The 21,168-nt window shown below is 44.2% G+C and overlaps 2 protein-coding genes across 7 annotated transcripts in view; one reads left to right on the forward strand and one right to left on the reverse strand.

Moving 5' to 3' along the window:
• Nucleotides 1-6,511, forward strand: part of dlg3 (discs, large homolog 3 (Drosophila)) — an 82,314-nt gene extending 75,803 nt beyond the window's left edge. For 3 of the 6 annotated variants that reach the window (XM_069694382.1, XM_069694383.1, XM_069694385.1), the window contains 10 exons: nucleotides 444-620; nucleotides 757-832; nucleotides 2,308-2,353; nucleotides 3,245-3,286; nucleotides 3,509-3,559; nucleotides 3,686-3,787; nucleotides 3,883-4,055; nucleotides 4,735-4,844; nucleotides 4,944-5,035; nucleotides 6,354-6,511. In XM_069694382.1, the coding sequence (XP_069550483.1) occupies nucleotides 444-620; nucleotides 757-832; nucleotides 2,308-2,353; nucleotides 3,245-3,286; nucleotides 3,509-3,559; nucleotides 3,686-3,787; nucleotides 3,883-4,055; nucleotides 4,735-4,844; nucleotides 4,944-5,035; nucleotides 6,354-6,460 (976 nt within the window). In that variant the 3' untranslated portion in view covers nucleotides 6,461-6,511. Of the gene's footprint in view, nucleotides 1-443; nucleotides 621-756; nucleotides 833-1,538; nucleotides 1,639-2,307; nucleotides 2,354-3,244; nucleotides 3,287-3,508; nucleotides 3,560-3,685; nucleotides 3,788-3,882; nucleotides 4,056-4,734; nucleotides 4,845-4,943; nucleotides 5,036-6,353 lie in introns of all 6 variants that reach the window. The other 3 variants (XM_069694380.1, XM_069694384.1, XM_069694386.1) reach the window with 1 other exon arrangement.
• A 3,131-nt stretch (nucleotides 6,512-9,642) lies between these two features.
• On the reverse strand, nucleotides 9,643-20,477 carry tex11 (testis expressed 11). The gene is made up of 29 exons (XM_069694387.1): nucleotides 20,450-20,477; nucleotides 19,043-19,155; nucleotides 18,747-18,831; nucleotides 18,509-18,588; nucleotides 18,350-18,425; nucleotides 18,113-18,237; nucleotides 17,814-17,894; nucleotides 17,609-17,694; nucleotides 17,480-17,537; nucleotides 17,292-17,387; nucleotides 17,130-17,211; nucleotides 16,737-16,815; nucleotides 16,439-16,590; nucleotides 16,261-16,346; nucleotides 15,772-15,909; nucleotides 15,484-15,586; nucleotides 15,238-15,362; nucleotides 14,624-14,709; nucleotides 14,087-14,140; nucleotides 13,960-14,000; nucleotides 13,795-13,872; nucleotides 13,536-13,606; nucleotides 12,931-13,044; nucleotides 12,623-12,695; nucleotides 11,910-12,059; nucleotides 11,671-11,779; nucleotides 11,408-11,528; nucleotides 10,622-10,789; nucleotides 9,643-10,278 (listed from the first exon to the last, which is right to left on the reverse strand). The coding sequence occupies exons 1-29, from the start codon at nucleotides 20,475-20,477 to the stop codon at nucleotides 10,207-10,209; spliced, it is 2,730 nt and encodes a 909-aa protein (XP_069550488.1). The 3' UTR covers nucleotides 9,643-10,206.
• Nucleotides 20,478-21,168: the final 691 nt, after the last annotated feature.

A 21,168-nucleotide genomic window follows, 5' to 3' on the forward strand; every position in this document is an offset into this window, starting at 1 on the left:
AGGCCATGCTTTTTAATGTGTCATCGCCTGAAGTAATTCACGACATTACATGCTTATTGTTATTTATTATTATTATTATTATTATATGATTGACTGATGAATTAGTGGCTTTAATTGGTCTGTTCTCTGCAGTCAAATGCAATAGGTGACATGTCTGATTGTGTCAAAGATAACTTTAAAGGTTCACATATTTTAAGTGCAGTTCAATCCCAGCCAACATGCGAGCAATGTGAAGTAACTAACCCCCCCAAAACCCCAAAGCAAGTACATAGCACTGGCGTGCGTAGCTGCCATTTTGTGCCAATGTTTGCACACATGTTGCAGTAATTTGACCTTGTTGCATGTGAAGTACCTTCACAGAAATTAAAGATAAAGAAAGGAGTGTAACTAAAGCTCTCTCCTCCCATCCCCCCTTTTTTTTTTTTTTTTTTTTTTTGTTGCAGAGCTTTGTTTGACTACGATCGAACGAGGGACAGCTGCCTGCCCAGCCAAGGCCTGAGCTTCTCTTACGGGGACATCCTTCATGTCATTAATGCTTCTGACGACGAGTGGTGGCAGGCGAGGCTCGTCACACCTCATGGGGAGAGTGAGCAGATTGGGGTCATTCCGAGCAAGAAAAGGTACCGTCCCGCTTCGTCTGCAGCAGCGGCGTAACGCCACGCACGGCTAGAATGTGACAACTCCTATTCGTGCCCAGCCTCAACTTGACGTATTTCCTCTTCCTCCTCACCCCCCACCTCTTCTCCCCCCCTCTAGAGTGGAGAAGAAGGAGCGGGCCAGGTTAAAAACAGTCAAGTTCCACGCCAGGACAGGCATGATTGAGTCTAACAGGGTAAGTGTAGAGGGCCAGCTGCTCCCCGCTCCGGTGCCAGAGCGGCTGTCTCATGAGCTGCCGCTGGGCTCCCGGGGAGACGGCCTACTTTACCCCCCCCCCCCTCCTCCTCCCCCTCCTCCTCCCCTCCCCTACCCTCCTCCCCCGAGTGTGGGAAAAGGGACCAGCACCTGCTCACTGGAGCAAGCACAAAAAGGCGCTCGTATTACTGTATAGATTACACAGGAGCCCGGTGGGGACGAGAGGTCTCCGGGAACCTCCGCGGCTCGAGCGCCCGGTGATGCCAAGCAACGCGCCACTGACAAAATGTCTGCACGTTCGTCAGAGGCCGGTCTGTCCGGTTTTAATTTGGAGGAGTATAAGTCGGCTGTAATGTTTTGCCTGTATTATCTATTATGCAAGGGGATTAAAATTCACTTCAAATGGTACATGGTGGTTAACTTTGGTCAACAGACACCTGGTTCCTTCACATTGATGTGCCGTTCATTTTCACCCATTACCTGCCTCTCATTTTCATTATTTGACGTGTTCTTATTCGCTTGGGTTTCTTTTGTTTCGTTTTGTTTTTGCATGGATGTCGAGTACCTTCATTGAAACCCATTCTGTTTTTGTTTTCACGCTCTCATCGCCCCCCTCCTCCTCCCCCTACCCCCCTCCTCCTCCTCCTCCTCCTCCTCCTCCGGCTCACCCGCACGTCGACAAGCAGCCAGTCAAAGTAAAGCGCAAAAAAAGCTTCAACCTCTCGCGCAAGTTCCCGTTTTACAAGAGCAAGGAGAATATTGTGCAGGAGTTGGTGGAGTCTGAACGTGAGTACCAGCTTGTGTGATGGAGTGGGGTGGGGGGGGAGGGGAAGGGAGGGTGGTGGTGTTTTTTTTTTTTTTTTTTTTTCTCACCCTATCCCCTTCATGCTTCAGTTCTGTCTCTCAACTTTCATCCTTTCCGCTCACCTCCAGGGATGGTTTGCGTGACGGCACCACTCTCATCCCTTTCTCACTGTCCCAGAGAGATGCCCCACCCGCCCCGGCCGCAGACGTGCGGCTCTCTCTGGCGCGCTCCGTGCGTCCGTCCACGGGCTCCGGCGGAGGAGCGCCGGGCCGCGCGCGCGTTTTGCCGCATTAACACACGCAGGCCTCCCAACGCCGTGTTGCCACCCCTTGAATAAGTCCCGATCAATTCTCCAGTCAGTCACTGACCCACGACGAGAAGAATCTCATTAACCGGACCGAAGCGTTAACGCTTTTTAACAGGTCAAAATCCCATTTTAATGGGATTGGGCCGGCGTAATTGAAAGGCCGTGGCTTACCATGAACAAAGTGGAGCTCAGGCTTAATGAGTACGGCAGCACCATGTGTCAGCGGGCCTGGTGAGCACGACGCGGCACTCCTCTCCCTCTCTGCCCCGACTCTCACTAACCTCTTCTTCTTCCTGTCTGCTTTCTTCTCTTGGTTTCTGCTCTCACCTGTCGGGACACCTAGGACTTCCCAGGGTTAAGCGATGACTTTTATGGATCAAAGAGTTTGAGTAAGTGTGTGGTTGTACTGTGTCAAGCAGCTGTCCCACCCCCCTCCACCCCCGAGTTCACACACAGAGAGAGAGAAAATATATATATATGCTTTGTCACTACAGACCCAGCTGGGAATGCAAAAAAAAAAAAACACACACACACACACACACACACACACACACACACACACACACACACACACACACACACACACACACACACACACACACCTATGTGTGTTCACACACACACACACCTGCTCAGATTTACAGTACATATATTCCTAAGGGTGGGTGAGTGAACGTTGCACTTATTCTGAATGTCTCACAGGGTTCCTCACAATACATGTTTAGCCGAGTTTTGTCCTACGAGGTCACACAGAGCTCCAATCCATCCGTCACCAGGGCGGGGGGTGGGGGATAGGGAGGGGGGGGGGGGGGTGTTGCTACGTCTGGTTGGAAACCCTTTTCCCTCCGGTTCCCCTGAGTCAGCCAGCTCCCGCCTCCCTCCCATGTTTCCTTTTTCTTTACCCTGATATAGATCTGCTGCCACGGGCACGGATCTCGCAATTGGAAACGTTGGGCAGGGAACTGTGGCTCATTTGGGACATTGTCACAGGAAACACTTCACTTCCTATTGCTCGCACCTAAAACCACTTCCCTAATATTTCGAGAGCATGGCTGCTGGAACCAAACAAGATTTCTCCTTTCTTTTAATTCCCTTTTGGTTTTTTTGGTTTTTTTTAATTTTTTTTATTTCCCAGTTGCTTCCCCCCCTCCCCCCCAAGGTTGTTGAGGCAGGTGAAAATAATTTTCACCCATAAGACGATACATTTCAGTTGAGTGCCACTTTGGTTCTATGTTTTTTTTGTCAGATGATGTGAAACTTTCTCTCTTTTGCGTTTGCAGAATGCCTGACATCCAACACGAGCGACAGCGAAAGTAGTTCGAGTGAGTCACCTTCATTCCCCCCTCTCCCCTCCCCAAGGTCTTTCTGGTTTGTTTTACACTGCCCACATAGATGAATGACACACTAGATGTCCTTCAGTTTACTTGTGAAATGATATCTGTAGCTTAATATTTGATTTGGACTGAAATCGGCCGTCACGGTTTCATTCTATTTCTTCAAATGAGATGTAAAGTTTCTGACGAGTTTGTATTGTTTTATTCCAGAGGGTCAGGAGGACACGATTCTTTCCTACGAGCCAGTCATTCGACAGGAAAGTGAGTGAAGTGATTCTTCTCCGCATTTTGAATGAAGGAAAAAAAAAAAAGAAAAAGGTAGATTACATGTTTTGTTTTTGTTTTTTTTCACGGCTCCTCACCGGCCTTCTGTGTCTCCAAATGCAGTTCACTACACGAGGCCTGTGATCATCCTGGGCCCGATGAAGGACAGAATAAACGACGACCTCATCTCCGAGTTCCCCCACAAGTTTGGCTCGTGTGTCCCCCGTGAGTCGACAGCACGCGACACCTCCACGCGGCACGCAAAACACAACAACGGCGGTGACAAAAATAAACTTGTTCCATTCGCCCCTCCCCGACAGATACGACTCGTCCCAGGCGAGAGAACGAGATGGACGGTCAGGATTACCACTTCGTGGGCTCAAGAGAGCAAATGGAGAAAGATATTCAGGATAATAAATTCATTGAGGCCGGCCAGTTCAATGAGAACCTCTACGGGACGAGCATCTTGTCTGTGAGGACTGTGGCCGAGAGGGTAGGCATCAACACTCTGCAGGATTGTTTTTGTTTTTTTTTACCAGATTTAGGTGGCCCGCTGAATCACAAAGCAGACGTACGTCACTAAAGGTCCCATATTTGACACTTTTCCGGTGTTTGTATTTGCAGTCACGATAAACATTGAGAAGATATTTGTGTGGCTTTTAAGTACCAAAAAAAAACAACAACCCCGTCTCGATATAGTTTTGCGTCTCGTCTACGGAGCTTTTCCCCCGGAGCTCCACCAAAAACGGGCCCGTTTGTGTCTGCGTCTTTTAAGGCGTGCTGACGTCAGCAATGTTCCCTTCTGATTGGCCCGACTCCTTTCTGAGTGACGCACTCTCGGGCCAATCTCGGGGGGGTTTCCTCTAGATTTGTAGCTCGCTATCCCCTCGACGGAATCGGTGCTCTGCGGGAGTTCGCGACGTCGCAAACTTTTGGAAGTCAAAAGACTCGCGCAAACAACAGTTGCGGAGTTTGTGGTGTGCACCGAGCGTTTTGATACGCATCAACTCAACCCGTTTTATAATACTTTTTTTTCTTTTAATGTTTCGGCACCGGCTTTCCCAAAAATGATTAAGTTTGCTGTATGACGTTTTGCAGCATTACAAGAAGCTGTGTGACGGAAATCTGCACTGGAAGCATGTTTAACAAAGCGCACTCTTACCTCCCTGCAGGGGAAACACTGCATTCTGGATGTGTCTGGGAATGCCATAAAACGACTGCAGCAAGCACAACTTTACCCGATTGCCATCTTTATTAAACCAAAATCCATTGAAGCCCTAATGTAAGTCAGCGATTTTTTTTACACGTGTCATTATGTAGATATCAACAGGTGTGTGTGTGTGTGTGTGTTATATTAACCAAAACCTTCTGTCGTTTCCAGGGAAATGAACAAGAGGCAGACGTACGAGCAGGCCAATAAAGTCTTTGACAAGGCAGTTAAGCTGGAGCAGGACTTTGGAGAGTATTTCACAGGTGGGTCACTCGTGATTTATTTATTGTTCTGATTTTAGTCGTCAATTGTTTTGATAATGATTTTTTTAAACGATTGTTAAAAATATGCATCACCAAAGCCCAAAGGGACGGTTTCAAACTGCTTTTTTTTTTTTTTTTTTCGTCTGACCGACAGCCCAAAAACCCCAAATATATTCGGTTTGATATTGTGTGGCTGTCGCCATAAGAGACGACTGTAAGAAAAAAAAAAAACATTGAATTTGGAAAAAAGATGAAGTGCAGATCAATTTGGCTGATTGATAGATTTGCTTATGCTCAATTGAAGTCATTATTTGATTTCTCAATGAATTGTTTATTATATGGAAGAAAGAAAAAAAAAAGCAAAATTATCCACGTTTTATCTGAACAGTTTGGAATCTAAAGATATTCAAATTTTAAATAATAGAAATTTGGCAGATTATTACATTTGAGAGTCAAATATTCAACATTTTGGGTCGATTAAACAACTGAAATAATTGACTGATCAACAAAAGTGTCCCGACTAATTTTCTGGCCATAAACTTATTGATTAGTCGACTTAAGCAGATTTCAGACCAAAGATTTTTGACAAGATGATTTTAACTTGTAACTCCTTGTAAATTCTTCCGGTCTGTAACATCCTGAAACATTCCAGTTTCTACCGGCGCAATAAGACGAGATGACGTAACATCTCCACGGCAGCGACGCTTCTGTTTTAACCTGCTGGGTTTTCCGGGTTTTTTTTCCCCTCTCATCGCTGGTAATAAATTGTAGTATCTTAAAACCTTAATGAGGTCAGTGAAAGTGAGTTCATTAAAATAGTTGCGTTTTCAGCTGTGATGAAACGGTGGAAAACATTTATAAAAAAAGAAAAACGACAAGGTCAAGCGTTCGCAGCTGCCTCATCAAAAGGCTTGTGTCATACGGACGCGGATGCTCCTCAAACGGTTTGATGAGCTGATCCTCTCTCACTTCCACATCCGTCACCTGACCCGTTTGTAACCTCGACCGGCTGACTTTGCCGCAAGCCGATTGGCTGCGAAAGGAGCCGACGCCCCTCGTGTCGTTAAACTGCCGTCTGGCGACTCGACGCGCAGAGTCGTCGTCGTCGTCGTCGACGGCGACACTCTAAAACACTTTTCCCCGTGATCACGCATCCTTGGTCTGAACTGGGCTTTAGTGATTCAACTCCAGTTCCGATGCAGCCGACAAATATCTCTTGCCTGTGTGTGTGTGTGTGTGTGTGTGTGTGTGTGTGTGTGTGTGTGTGTGTGTGTGTGTGTGTGTGTGTGTGTGTGTGTGTGTGTGTGTTTGCCTCCAGCTATTGTACAGGGTGACTCACTAGAGGAGATCTACAACAAAATCAAGCTAATCATCGAGGAGCAGTCCGGGCCCTACATCTGGATCCCCTCCTCAGAGAAGCTCTGAGCTCCCTGCCGTCCCCCCTCTGCGTTCGGTGCAGAGACCCCCTCCCCTCACCTCCCCTCCCGCCTCCCAGAGACCCCACCCCAGGCCCAAATAGCCCCACCCCCACCCCCCGGCCCCACCCTCCCTCCTCCTCCTCCTCTCCTCCTTTTTGCAGATATGTTTCATATCAAGTTTTAGTGTCATCATTATGTTACTCTCTAAATGAAAAAGAAGTCTTATCACCATTACTGTGACTGTGCACACCCCTGCATGAGTTTCTCAACAAATCCATTCAAAGACTGGAAATGCCATTCCAAAGGAATTTGTCATATGAAAACAAAAGGGAAAAGGAATTTAAAAAAAAAAATCCTTTTGTGAACCGGGACTGACTGAAGATCAGAAAGTTTTGCAGAAATCCAGAGAGAGGAGTTGGGATTCAAGAAGAAGCTGCAGGGGAACAGAGACAAATCATACCAAGTTGGAACACTTTGTAAATCTTCATCCAATCACATTTAAAAAGACACGCAAGATGAGAAGTTGAAGACCAATTAATTATTTTATTTTTTTTCTAAAAAAAAAAAAAAGACTGGATAAAATCAAGCCCTGCTGATGGTACTGTTCACGGAGGCATCTCTCTTGTTTATAGTGACTGAGGAAATTAGTGGAGGAGCCTACAAACTGGTGATCTATTTATCACAAACCAGCTTGCTGTTTGGTCGTCTGCCAGTTGTCTGTGCTGCAGCCCATAAAGACATCTTGGGAGGCAGATCAAGAGGAGGAAATGCGTCGTGAATCTCTACATTTATATTATGAAATCACAAGATTAAATGATAAAATCCTACTGAGATTTTACTACATATTAAAAACTACACATTTTACACTTCACTAGAATTGTCAATTTGGAGGGCTGTTAGATTTCCCTTTTTTTTTTTCTTTCTCTCTTTCTTGTGGGATTTTTTTTTGTTTTGTTGTTGTTTTGTTTTTTGTTTTTTTTGCTTGTGGTTTTTAGCTGCTCTGTGTAAAGGAATGGGGGTAGAGACGTGTAACTGGGCTCTCTGCAAAACACCAAACTGCCTTACATCAAATACAAATTCTGTTTTGTGACTACCTGTTGTCTGTGAGGGAGGCTGCACACAATCCACGAGGAAAAGACAGGAAAATGTTCTCGTCTTTCCTTACTTTTTTTTTTTTTTTTTTTTTTTTTTTTTTGTGTCCTCCAGCTGTCAGGAGGCCTGACTTTTGAGTGCAATAGATGAAAAAAAAAAAAAACAACAACAACAACAACAAAGGCTCGCCTGTGTGGGCCTTTTCTCCCCTGTATTTCAGCCTTTTTCTTTTCTTTTTTTCCCCCCCTCTCCTTGCTTAATTAAAGAAGAATTTGGCCATTGGATTACAATTTGGACAGCCAGAGCCTCCTAACTCATGTTGAGCAGCAGACCACCCTATTACACTCTCTGCCTTCCCAGAGGATCTTCTTCTGATTGGTCACATGGTACTGTCCTATCTGCCGCCCATGACGGTGGCCTTAAAACGGGTAGAGCAGGACAATAATTGTATTGGATGTCCTAACGATTAAAGAGTCAATATAACCTGTTTTGGATTGTCCCCCTGTCCCCCTTACCAAAAACAAACACTAAAGTTGGGTTTGAGTAAACCTAAACGCTTTGTGTATCTATAAACGTATGAATTCTTGATGAATCTGCCGCCGGCAGGTGCTTGAACCGCTGTGTTGAGCTCTCGGTGTGTCGGAAGTGAGCTGGACCAGCTCGGGAATCTTAACGTACAGATACCATCCATCCCCCACCCTCCCCGTGACCGAAAGGCCGCGTCTGGGCGATGACACTAGAGTTCGTAGTCGTCAAACGTGAACAAACAAAACACACAAAAAAAAAAAATGCTGAAGTCGCCGAGTTGCAGGCGTTGTCAACCGGACGGCGTAATCGGGTCGAATCATGCGTCTTCTCTTTTTCGCAAGGCTGGGAGTTTGTTCTCGGCCATCGGTTCGTTCGGTAACCCTTTGAGGTGGCTGTGTGGCATCACCGGGATCGAAATGACCCGCTCCATCCTTCCATGCAGCTCTGTATGTTAACGCGTGCATGCGAGAGGGATCGTCTGAAGAAGGATCGTCTGAAGAAGGATCGCCGTGGCCCCCGATCCTGTGAACGCTTTCATCCTCAGCTTCTTTTCTTTTTCTTTTTTTCCTTCTTTCTTTTTTTTTTCTTTTTAAAGAGTGCAAAGGAATTTCTTTTTCTGTCTTTTTTTGTTTTGTTTTGTTTGTTTCTCCTCAGAGAGCCAGACCCAACAAAAAAGTGTTAACCTTTGACCTCTGGGTCCCCTGCTCTCTCCCACCCACAGAGCACCTGTACCTGCAGGCATTTTCTGAACAGGTGTGCCCACCTGCCAGGCACCACTGCTAAACCAGCTGTCATTACCTGTGTCAAAACCAGAGTTCAGGGAATAACCGAAGGGAACAGAGCCATTTATATACTGCTTGCAGACTGTTTCAAAAGGGTGTGGTAGCTGTACAATGTAAATAAGCCCCCAGCAGATCCCCCTCACCTGTGCTTCATGCATGTGTGAATCAAACTGGGACAAACATGTTTTATAGACCACAAATGTCAGGTAAGTAAAGTTTGAGCTACTCGAGATATAATTTCCATACAGATGTGCTGTATTGTTGGTATTTCTCTTCAAATGCCTATTGGAACACTTAACTAGTCAGTTCGGGGAATCCAGTTCCCTCGAGTAGGGCCTGTCTACATGTGATTTCTTGTGGAACGTGTCTGGGTGTATAGATTTAAAAAAACAAAAAAAAAAAAAAAAAACAAAAACAACAACAACAACATATATTGTAAAATAAAGTGACGCAGGCAGAAACCTACACAATATCACAGAGACCAGGAGCATCGATCAATACAATATTAGAAGTTTAGAATTGGTCCTCTCTGGTGTTTAGTTGAAATACAGCTGACTGTTAACAATGTGTGTGGTACTCATACCTCAGTCAGCCATGTCAAAGCCCAAAGAACTTGATTTCATTTTACTCTTTCCATTGAGGTTGTGGTAACAAGATGGAACCTGAATGCCTCTGTGTGTGTATAATTGATGAGGGTCTTCGTTCTGATGAGAGAAATGACGACATATATGCTTTTTAAGTTGTTTTTTTTTGTTTTTGTTTTTGTTTATTTGGTTTTTTGGGGGGGGGGGGTTCAGGGTTCTTGTTTGTACTTTTGGGGTGATGATATGTTTAAGTTATAGCACATCTGTGCAGTAAGTGCTTGCAAACATGAACCCTTTGATTGTACAGTAGTTTCCTTCCTGTCACTGCAGGTGGTACAGCCTATCAGGACACTTGGCCTCATGGTCTTCCCTGTCCTAGTCATGAGGGAACACAGTCCTGCAACTTTTGTTTGGGTTTTATTTTGGGACTTGACAAGAGTTTATTTGTTTGAAAATAAAATATGTGACTCAGTTATGATTTGGATGTGCTTGTTTGCTGCTTTTAGCGACTCGTTGGCTTTTAAAATAATTGGAAGTATTGCGAGATTTGAGCTTTTATTGACCAGTAGAGAGACGGTTGACTTGGAACAAAACAAAAAAATCAAACCGGAACAAAATGTGGTCGTCGGGACGCCCGAAGTTACACAGACTGAAAGCAATATATCGAACTGAATGTTGTTGTTTTTTTCACAACATGAACGTTTCCCTGCAACAAAGCGATGAAACTGAATTTTAGTTCGCCTTCAGAACAGGCGTACAACTGCTGTCTATTCCTCCATGATGAGGTTTTTCTTTGCTTTGTCCAGCCTGTCCAGGATTTCACTGTAGAGACCCGACATCTGTGGGTACACGACAAACAAAGCTTTTTAGATCATGGAGCCGTTTATCTATTACCGGGACCCCGTTTTGTTAACCTTGGGTGACGCAATACGAAGGGCTACCGGTGGTGCAACTCTTATCCCACCCGGCTGAATTTTGAATACTTAAATACTCTTTTGCAAATGTTTTGCAAGGAAGGAAATGCAATCGACAAATCTGACTTTAAAAGGCGCGCACTGTTTTGGTGAGTAACACTAATGCTCGTATACATAATTCATCTTAAATGTGTGTGTTCCTTTTGCCTAGATGTATTCAAGCTGTCTCCATCATGCTACACCCTCCACCCCCCCACCCCCCAACTACCTGTGTCTCGTAGCTCCCCCGCAGAGATCCCAGGTGGCGGATGAAGCTCATGGCCAGGCCACACCACTTCTCGGCTTCGGGGAATTGAGCCAAGCTGTACAGCAATATCCCCGTGTTCCAAGCCCGAGTCAGCAGCCACAGGGTCTCCATCTCTGGGAAGTCGTCCGGCTGCGGCGAAGAGCAGGAAGATGTTCAAAAGGCCATTTAACGGAGGCCACCTGGCTGATTTCACTTGACGGAATCGTTCTAGAGGTTTGAGGCAGCAAGTGCCGAGTAAACTTTCCTCAAATCCTGTCCGTTTGTGCGTTATCCTTTTCTAACGCTGGGAAGTCTTAAAAACAGGCAGTGAACAAACTCTTTTTAAATGTTTCATTCATATTTCACGACACTTTAATCTTTTCCCTTTACTTTGATCCAAAGAATTCCACAGCTTTCAAGTAATAACTCAATATGAAAGGGGGAAATATGCACTGCCTCTACAGCAGCGTAATGTCTCAATAATTTCATGTCTCTTTCAGAGCTGGAGCTCACCGGCAGTATGATGACTTGTGCAGCTCATTAACATTCAAATTGGCAGGAAGGGGGTGGTGAATGGAAGCATCTGCTAATTGAAGTGCTGCTGAAAGCCCATTGATAAAAAAAAAAAAAAAAAGAAGAGGCTTCCAGAACAGCAGGCAGGCATGGAGTGGAAGAGAGGGGGTTAATTATATAGCAGGGAGCCGGTCTGTTGGAGGGAACAGGAGGTGGGAGCCGAGGGAAGTCGGCGTGTGATTGGCGCTGACTCACTGCGGTTGCGATGATGGACAGGGCCTCCTCGTAGTAGCCCCTCACCTCCTCCAGCACATGGGCCTCCACCTCTGACACACCGCTCGGGAGGGACAGCTTAATCAGGCCGTGGACGCACTTGCTGAGACGGGGGAGGGGGGACACACACACACACAAAACGGCCACAAAATCAGAAACGATCTCATCCCGACAACATTTCGGTGCAAATGCAGTGCTCACGACCCGTGGAGGGTATTTTCATGCAGAGCAGTGGTGAGTTTTGCCTGCAGCGGGCCAGGTCAGCCTGTGGTTGTTTCTTGTGCAGAGAGAGCGCAACCCTCAGGGCCTTCTTACACAGACGAGGGAAGTGGGCTGGAGACTCCATAGCTAAGGCTGAGAAAAAAAGATGATGCAATAAATACCACAAACGCTAACATGTCTGTTTCTTGTCCGTTTCACGGTATTTCAGCAGAGATCATTTTAACAATACAGCTGGGTGTTTTTTTAGTGTTTTTTTTTTTACCTGCCATGGTCTCAAGTACTTTGGTTTCAACGTTTTCAAGCTCCAGGATGGACTCCAGGACTGTTTCAACCTTGGGATCATTCAGTTTGGCGCGAGCTTCAAATTCATACAGCAGCAGTAGAGTGTCAGTCGGGTCCATGGGGAAGCTTCCTGTAAGTACATGTTGAAAATGCATTTAACTTTGCTCAGTTTTGATTCATGAAGACCCTTAAAAAAAAATATATATATATATAACGTTAAAACCTATGACGGCTGAAGCGTTAAATATAATACAGCAGCCCAGCATTACATCCTCCCTTCAAAAGGATTTATCGTGTCCAGCTGTTATTCAGTCTGATTGAGAGGCGTTGACTCATTTTAATGGTCATCGTGGAGACTATAATTTGTGGTGTTGTTGAACTGTACTGGGTTATACTGAGAGGTGTTCCTGACATTTTGTCCCTCCCATTTAAATGCATTGGCTTGACAAAATATTAGGAACACCTCTTAGTGTAACTCTACAGTTCAACAGCACCACAAACTGCAGCCTCCAAACTGACCATTAATCAGACTAAAGAACAACGGAACATTTATAATCCTTAGGAAAGGAGGATGAACTGCAACGTTATGGTCGTTAGGTGTATAACTTCTGTACTATGTGCATTTTTTTCCCCCTTTGTTTTAAGTAGTTAATATGTGCAACAACAACAACAAAAAAGAGCTATTTTATATACCTGATGCTTTCAGTGTTTTCCAGATCTCCCAACAGGTCTGCATGTGTAACAGAGCTTGAGTGAGCTCCTCCGTCTGTGAACCCGACAGAAACACAAAACAAGCAACTCAGGATTCATCATCGCCACCTAGTGTTCGGCTCCTCTTCAAAGGCAGGAGGGGATTCAAATGAAAAACACCTACGCCGAACCAGTACTGTTGTTAGTCACCTCTCCTCTCCTCTCCTCTCCTCTCCACCGGTCTTGGTACATTTCCATCCATGTGGACGGAGAGCACGTTAAATGTGGGAGATAGGTGGTGAGTGGCACACCTTATTGGAGTGAGGAGACTTCCTGCAGAGCTCCAAAGAAGCTGCCGCCGCCATCAGCAAACAGGTCTTCTGGCCCATGAGGAGTGTGCGATCGGGAGGGCAAAGCTGGGAGAGCTGTGGGTTCATGCAGACGTACACACACGCGTATGACGGAGGAACTGAGGCAGGATAGCGTTAGCTCTTTCGAAAAATATGTTTGACTGATCGATGAGAAAAAGAAACAAGAGGGGAGATTCTGATCTGGAAGATTGTGGTTTTAAGCACGAGATCAATTTGGGCTCGAAGTAGCTCACGCCAGTTTCTCTGAAACGGCAACTCAACATCCAACAGCAGAGGCTTTTCACTGTGGAGTCGATGGGTACGGACGCATGTACACGAATCAGGCATGTAGACTCACTCGGCGTCACAAAAAGGAAATGAAGGTGGAGGAATAAAAGCGATGCAACGCGCGACAACACATATTCTGACGAACGTCAGAGGACTGAGGTTACCGTGATCACAAATTGATGTTCCTCTCTGCAGCGGCGTTCGGGTGCTTCCTGATTTGCGCCCACTTACTGTAGACATTGATTCATTCACCTGACAAAGCTAATAAAGGCACTTGCCTGGTAAGAGAGCACAAAGAAATCCCTCATTCTGTCAGGGCTGCTCTCACACTGCAGAGCCGAGTTCCAAGCTGCAACAAGGAGACACACACACACACACACACACACACACACACACACACACACACACACACACACACACACACACACACACGCGCGCGCGCGCGCACGCACACAAAATATGAAGCTGCTGCAAGATTTTTGGTGATGGCAAACCGGGTGAGATTGAAGTGTCGAGGAAAGAAAGAGTCTTAAGTACCAATCTTTCTGAACCAGTTCGCTTCCTCAGTGCGTTGCTCAACAGTCATGTGAGGCTGGTGTGAAACTGTCTGCAGAGCTGCAATGACCGCAAACAAAACGTTACAGGGTTATGACGCACAGCAGACACACAATGCAATTTAACCCCGACTGCACGTGTACTCACCCAGTTTAAGATATGGCAGCAGGACATCCAGATTCACGTCCCTGCATGGAGGGATTTTTTTTTTTTTTTTAACAAAACCAGCTTCGAAAATACTACGTGATGATTTGGTACCTTCTCTTTCCCTCACCTCATCTCATCACTCGATTTTTCTACTGTGGAGAGCGCAAGCCGAACCAAACACCTGGAAAAAAAAAAAAAAAATATGAATGAAGAAACTGGTGCTGACCTCCTTTCTTTCACCTACTAACTGTATTATACAGAGACACACTTTCAGAGGAGAAGTGAGGGAATATAGGTCAGTGGATCAGAGGTGTGTGGAAAACGAACAGACTCACTCCAGTCTGTATGCCACCTTTACTAAATGTGGTCACTTAATATGTAAATATTTCTGCTCTCGAACAATAAACTCTAACCCTATAAGCGAGCTTAGAGGTTAGCATCGGGGTTATTCAGATCTTATACTAGTGGTTCTCAACTGGTGTTGTGGTATGTCCATCTATTCATTTACCATCGATGATAACTTAAGTGTGTACGATAACCTTCCTACTCTCACTTAATATTTTTCACGTGAGAGAATATTTGAGTTAAACTGAGGTAAATTGTTTCTCTTGGTGTGAACGTCTTCATTTGTACATTGGAAGTTGATGTTTCAGTTGTCACAGACCTCAGAGCCGTCAGCACCTGAGCTCCATCTCTGGAGTTGTCACACAGACTCTCCAGTGCTTTCATGGCAGTTTCTTGATGTTCATTCTGTCACATAGGGACCAAACATCCTCATCATTAATACCACCACCCACCAGTGTTATTCATCACAGTGGCACAGTACACTAAAGAAAATATTTGCTAATAACTGTCTGCTGCTATGTGTGTTTGCTGATTGTAGCCTGGGAAATGGAATATAGGGCCCGTGTCACACTTATTCATAACTATTTTTTTTTTTTTTTTAATAGAATTTGTACTTATTTATACTTCCATGTGCAACAGGTCTGAGGAGGAGGCAGACAATGACCACCACTGAATCTTTTTACCCGGCAGTGAGGAGCTTTTTCTTCCTGCAAAGAAAGCCTTCACCAACCAGTATGAGGTCAGTGACAAGGACACGATCCCTCATCAGCTTCCCACTCACAAACACTGCCAACTGTGTTAAAGTGACAAGTGCCGCCGGTGGCGCTATTTCATCATAATAATACCGTAAGACTGAGCAACGTGATAATAATTCCATCAGACCTCAATCATACGACGGGTGTACAGAAACGAGCGGTGAGTGATTAATTCTACCTCCAAAGCAATCTGAGCAGCCAGACTGAGGAGATCGGAGGCAGCATTCTCAGACACCAGCAGTCTGTCCTCACTGGCAACAGGACTCTTGGACAGGCGTCCCATCGCGTTCACTGCCTCCGCAGCTGGTGCAAAGAAGCCGACTCATCAGCGCACAAGACAAGCTTAACGGTAGTGAAACTACAACACTAGTAGCGTGCATGCTTTCGCTGCACATGCATCACGCGACTCATGTTTTGTAGGTACCTTTTTCCACATTTTTCTCCTGAATAGCAATCTTGTAAACACTGAACTGAGTGAAAATGCTGTCAGGATCACATCTCTCTGCTTCTTTGATCGCTTCTTTGGCCTGAAAACAACAAGTGTTAAAACAAAAGCAAACATAACTCATGCATTTGCAATAGCAGTTTGACAAGATGCGCTTACCATTGCAAATAGTGACAGAAAAACTACCTGGTGGGTTCTGACATACAGCACCCACAGGGACCAACACGTTTCTTTCACTGATTGCTGTAGTGGCTCAGGTTGTCTTACCTTCTCCAGTTGCTTGAGTTGCAGGAAACAAGAAGCTCTGTTCCTTTGCAGTTTGGCTAAGTTGGGCTCCATTTGACCTGCTTTAAAGAAACTCAGGGAGTAGTTGTACCACTGAAGAGCCTCTGAATAGTTTCCAGCCTGGAAAGAAACACAAACATTCAGTTGAACTTTATTTGTCCTTATGGAAATTGATCTGCATTGAGCCTGACGACACAGTTCAGGAGCAGTGGGATTTTTCCTCGTTGAGGCCAGCACCTTGTTGGAAGGCACTATCGGAGTGTTCCTGACATGCATGTCTTCGTGTTTAAAGGAAACCACAGCACTAAAAGCAAACATACACAAATAATGACAAAACGTACAAACGCCACACCTGCCATCTTGCCATGAAGCAACAGCGCGGATCACTGAGAAAACATGATGATGATATGTGTCTACATCATAAAATACCAAGTGTGTGAATTAGGGATGAAGAAGCTGGGTTTGGCATACCTCAAAGTGTTTGGATGCTTTGTCCCACAGGATGACATGCAGACTGGTGAGGGTCTGTGGAGTCAGCTGTTTACCTGTGTAGTGCCCTGTGTGGGTTTAAAAAAAAAAAAAAAGATTATACTTACTAAAACAGTGGCACACTTACAGTGCATTATTATAAAAATGTGTCATGTTATACCAGTAATAACATCTTCTATCTTCTGTTTGCCCAGCAGCTCCTTGCCTCTCTGCAGCAGGAGCTCAATGTGCAAGACAAGAGCAGTTCCCAGGTCAGGGGACGACTGAAAGTGCTGACACACACGCTTCAAATACTCAAATGCCAGGACTTCTCTGGAGAAACCAAAAACAGATATTATTCAGAGTTATGTGTGTGGGCATTCCTACATAAAACACATGTATATATGCACATGTCCATGTAAGGCTGTGTGTGGGTGTGTTGTGCCTTTCTACAACGTACAAAGAGCTAAGATGCTTACCTGTCTTCAGATACGAGCAGCTTCACCGTGCTGAGACACACTTCGAGAGAAACCTCAGGGTCCAGCATCTCATCAAACCCTGAAAACATGTTTTTATGATGTTGTTTTAAATGTTCATGTTTAACTTTGCTTTCGTCGCCCGAGGAGACACATTAACAACACTTCCCCGGGTCCCCGTACAAGCAAAGTCTTCTACTGGTGAACCCTGAGCAGGTCCTCGAGAGGAGTTACATCACTGTCGAGACTCCTGGTGGTTTCAGAGGATCAGACTCGGAGCAACATTGTATTTTTCAATCCACTTCCTCCAACTTCTCAGCCGATGACACGCCACTGCTGCCGATGTTTAGCAAATTTGGCATAAATAATTCACGGAGGACTCTGGTATTAACTAACCTGCTCTGACATGATTGTCTGAAGCGCCACATCTCAGGAGTATTCTGATCTTCAAGTACAGTCCAGATGCGCTCACACATTCCTGCACGGCAAAATCAGATACAGAGCTAGTTCGTCGGTTCAAAATGCATGTCAGTGTGGAAATGATTTCACCTGTCCCACCTTGTTGGCTAAGTTCACAGCATTAAGCGCCTTCTCCTGAAACCTCTGACTGTCCCACTCTAAATAAACAGTGGCTAGGAGCCGCAAAGCCTTGGCCTATTGTGAGAGAAATTAAAAGCATTTTAAAAGAATATTCACAATTTCAACTGTAAATTTGCAGCCACTGCTTCGACTGAACTTTGTCTTACCTGGACTGCAGATCCAGGGGCATATTTCACATTCATTTTCCCAATGTCATAGCTTTGGCTGAAAAAAAAGAAGAAGTCCATTTCGCACTGTTTCTCAACACTCATGTAGAAACTAAACATTATGCTTACCTCAACCAAAACACACTGTCTTCAAACTTCCTCAGATTATAAGTTTCTACTCCAAAGTTGTAGCACATGAGGGAGAGATATGCCGTCTGTGTTGAGAAAGGATATTCACAGTTAACATCCCCCACACTTTCAATAACAATATGTACTGTAAATGTGAAACATCAATGTATAGTGTTGTTATAGTGAAAACAGAGGGTTAGCTTACGTCTTTTGGTAGCCGCAGCAACATGTCTTTACAGCGCTGCATGTAGACCGCAGCCTCTTGGTTATTCCCTTGAGTTATGGCCTGCAAAGAAGAACCTCCAACTAAATGTCAGCAAACAATATTATATTCCCTATTTGCTATTAAGACATTTCCCCCTCTCATTGTTTCTCAGTTCACATTTTAGCTGTCTCACACTTCACACTGCAAGTCTGTCAAAATAGCACTTCCTAAGCTGCCAAATATCACAAGAACAAATATTCACATTGAAGGTGTTGAACATCACATGTGACACAGCTCACCGATTCTGCCTGGCATGAGAGAATTCGAAGCAGATCCTTCTCCACATCCCCCTTGGACGAGGTGATGTCAGCTGCTCCGTCACCTCTGGACGTCAGCTGGCTGTAGAGGGTTTCCAGGCTCTGGGGATATCGTGCGTTGAGAAATTTGTAAAGGCTCCATATTTCTGTTTGCTCCCATCTTAAATGGATTTAAGCTCTCTATCATTTTGAGTGTTCATTTTTTTTCTTCACCTTGACCAGCAAGCCTCAAGAATTCATCTGCCATCTGGGGATTCTTGCAGTCCAGCCAGGTTCTCCCTGTTTTGCTGGCCATCTGTAAAGATTAGACACTGAGAAATGGGCCTTGTCCTGCTGTAATGTTGAGCACTCACCAAGCGTGGCTGTGGCATTGCTTACCAGTATCTGCCTGCGGATGACGCCCTCTGTTGGATTCTCAGGCTCACAGCAGTACAGCAGACCGCACGCAACATGACGCACTGTGAGGATGGTGAAAACATTTGAATGTGACGTAATATTCCTCTGACTACCTCTGCTTACGAACCCCTTTTTTCAGATAATATTTCTGAGTATTATCATGATAATCAGTAAAATAATCGTTCAAATATATAAATATACACAGCAGGTGGAAGTGTACCTTTGGCTTTTTGAATTTTACTGATGGTGGCACCAACATTCTTCGTAACGGCCCAGTTCCACAGCTGAATGGCACACTCCTCAAGCTGTGAGAAAGAAAGAGAAAAATGCATGCGGCTTACAAATTATGCCAGCGTCTTGGTCACATTGAGCTGGCATAATGCTGAATCAAAAAAACACAACTTAGACGTAATGCTAGATTAATAAATCGCATGTAAACCTACAACTAAGTTTCTGTAGTTATAAGAGTACTTTACTTTTCTGACCAGGACTGTGGGATGGGACTCTCTTACCTACCTGTGGATGTGGTATTTTGGGGAAAGCCTCCAAGCCAGAGACTTCAGAGAAGAGTTTGTCGATCACCTCATCATAGTCCGTCAGCTGTTTCTGCAGCAGCTTCTCTGTGAGACCTGAATATGAACAAGAGCAGTTGAAGACATGTTGACACGAGAGGGCAACAGCAGACACGTCATCTTCACAAGTGGGGTGTGACGTACGACATGGTATGAAATATTGTTTTGCCCACTGACGGCAACCTTCACATTACCTCGGAAGATGAACAGAGAAATCTACTAGATCATCATTACCTACTGGTTGCATTAAAAAAAAAAAAAAAATTAAAAAATTAAAAAAATTAAAAAAAAATGCCATCAGCAATACCCTTTAACAATATTGTCCAAAAAGCAACAACAAGCACATTCCTGCAACGTATCGGAGGAGCACCAGTAAGTGAGTAGGACTCAACTTTTTTTCACTTTTGTGTTTGAGGAAGTGAAATGTTTTTCCCAAAAAGCTCATTACTCAATAGCCGGTTTCACACCTAATGTGTTTTGTTTTTAAGAAGCATTACTGCTGGGCTAACAAACATTTGAATATTACCCCTGAGCAATGATTGTTCAAGTAGTATTTCAGTCTAAAAATCCCAAATGAATAATACATCCCAAAGTTAAAAGTTTATATTACAGAAGATAAATTCAAGAAATGTGTTTCTTGACCCAGTGAGATTTCACACTTTACTGTTACTTTGAGTACTGTATTTAGGTATTAGTGTCCGGAAATATTGTTAGGTTGCTCAAAATTACATTACATTACATTACACTATGTACTGCTGTAGCCCAATATAAAGATAATCCGATGTGAAGTTCATTTCCAGTATAAATTCAGGTCAAAGGGGAAACCTAGTTTCTCTAACATGTCTGGGATGTTTGAAGCATACGGTTTAATGGCACTTACTGCTGGCATGAATGCGTTACCAGAATCTCCAACTACCTCTTTAACCATCGGGATTAAACAATAATCAGTGTGTGCTGAGTGATTAAAAAGGTTTTTGACTTCTTACCTGTCCACGTTGCACCACCGCATCCGATTTAAAACAAACATGGCTGCGAACAATAGTTTTTCTAACCAGAGTCTTGAATTACCTACCGGGTTTTTTTTTTGTTTTGTTTTGTTTATTTTTTTGTAACACTGCTGGTTAGTTTATCAGCTTTATGTTAAAAGAGAAACCAATGGTAACTTCTGTTAACATACATAATCAAGCTTAACCTAGCTAGTTAGCCTTAGCTATCCGCGAGCCCTTTGGTAGCTATGGTAACCTGGTTAAATGGTCAGCAAAGTTTAAATCACGTCTTCGTCAAAACTCTTCTTACACTAATACTTGGTTTTTAAACTTGGTTTGACCGCGGGAACAAGACGGTTACTCACATTTCATGGCTGAAACAAGCTGCTCCATGTTAAAGGTGTTTCTCCATGAAGGAGTCCTGTAGTTGCTCACCACGTCACATCTGGTTTGCCGGCTTTTTCAAATACCCGCGAAAAAGCGCTTTAAGACAAAAGTTTTAATTTGTTAATGAATCAGATTTTTTTTTTAATTAATTAATTTATGTATTTATTTTATTACTCAGCATTTTAAAATACTGTTAGTTGACATTAAGTGACATATAACATTTAACTACCATGATGGTTGCCATGGTATATCAACTTTCTTTTTAAAATTGACCTTGTGTGTAAATACGTATATTTCAGATTTTATACATTGTGGGTCAACAAAGCTGCATAAAATAGTATGGCTGCATTAGTTTCCCATTTAACAGTAGTAGGCTACTTGCAGTAGGCTTATTCTGTCAACAGTAGCACAATATTATCTGATCCTGATATATCATCATTGAGATATTTGACCCTCTTCAGTATAGTAAGTTTGTTTGTTTGTTTTTCGCAAAAAAATGAAGGTACTCTTTCTCTTCACATATTTCATGCAATGTCAAACAAACAAAAGCTGAAGGTCTAAGTGTTCATTTCTACATCACATCTCTGGCAGGGGGAATATAGTGAACAGAGCCTCACTACTGCCGGTCTGCATCTGCAACATTTATGATACTCTCCACTGCTTTTGGAAACCAATAACCTATTTTTATTTAGCCATA

This window comes from Brachyistius frenatus, unplaced genomic scaffold (assembly GCF_029030835.1).
Source record: "Brachyistius frenatus isolate BFR_SWC_R1_liver_20210118 unplaced genomic scaffold, ASM2903083v1 Contig_17, whole genome shotgun sequence".
In the NCBI taxonomy this organism is placed as follows: domain Eukaryota; kingdom Metazoa; phylum Chordata; class Actinopteri; family Embiotocidae; genus Brachyistius; species Brachyistius frenatus.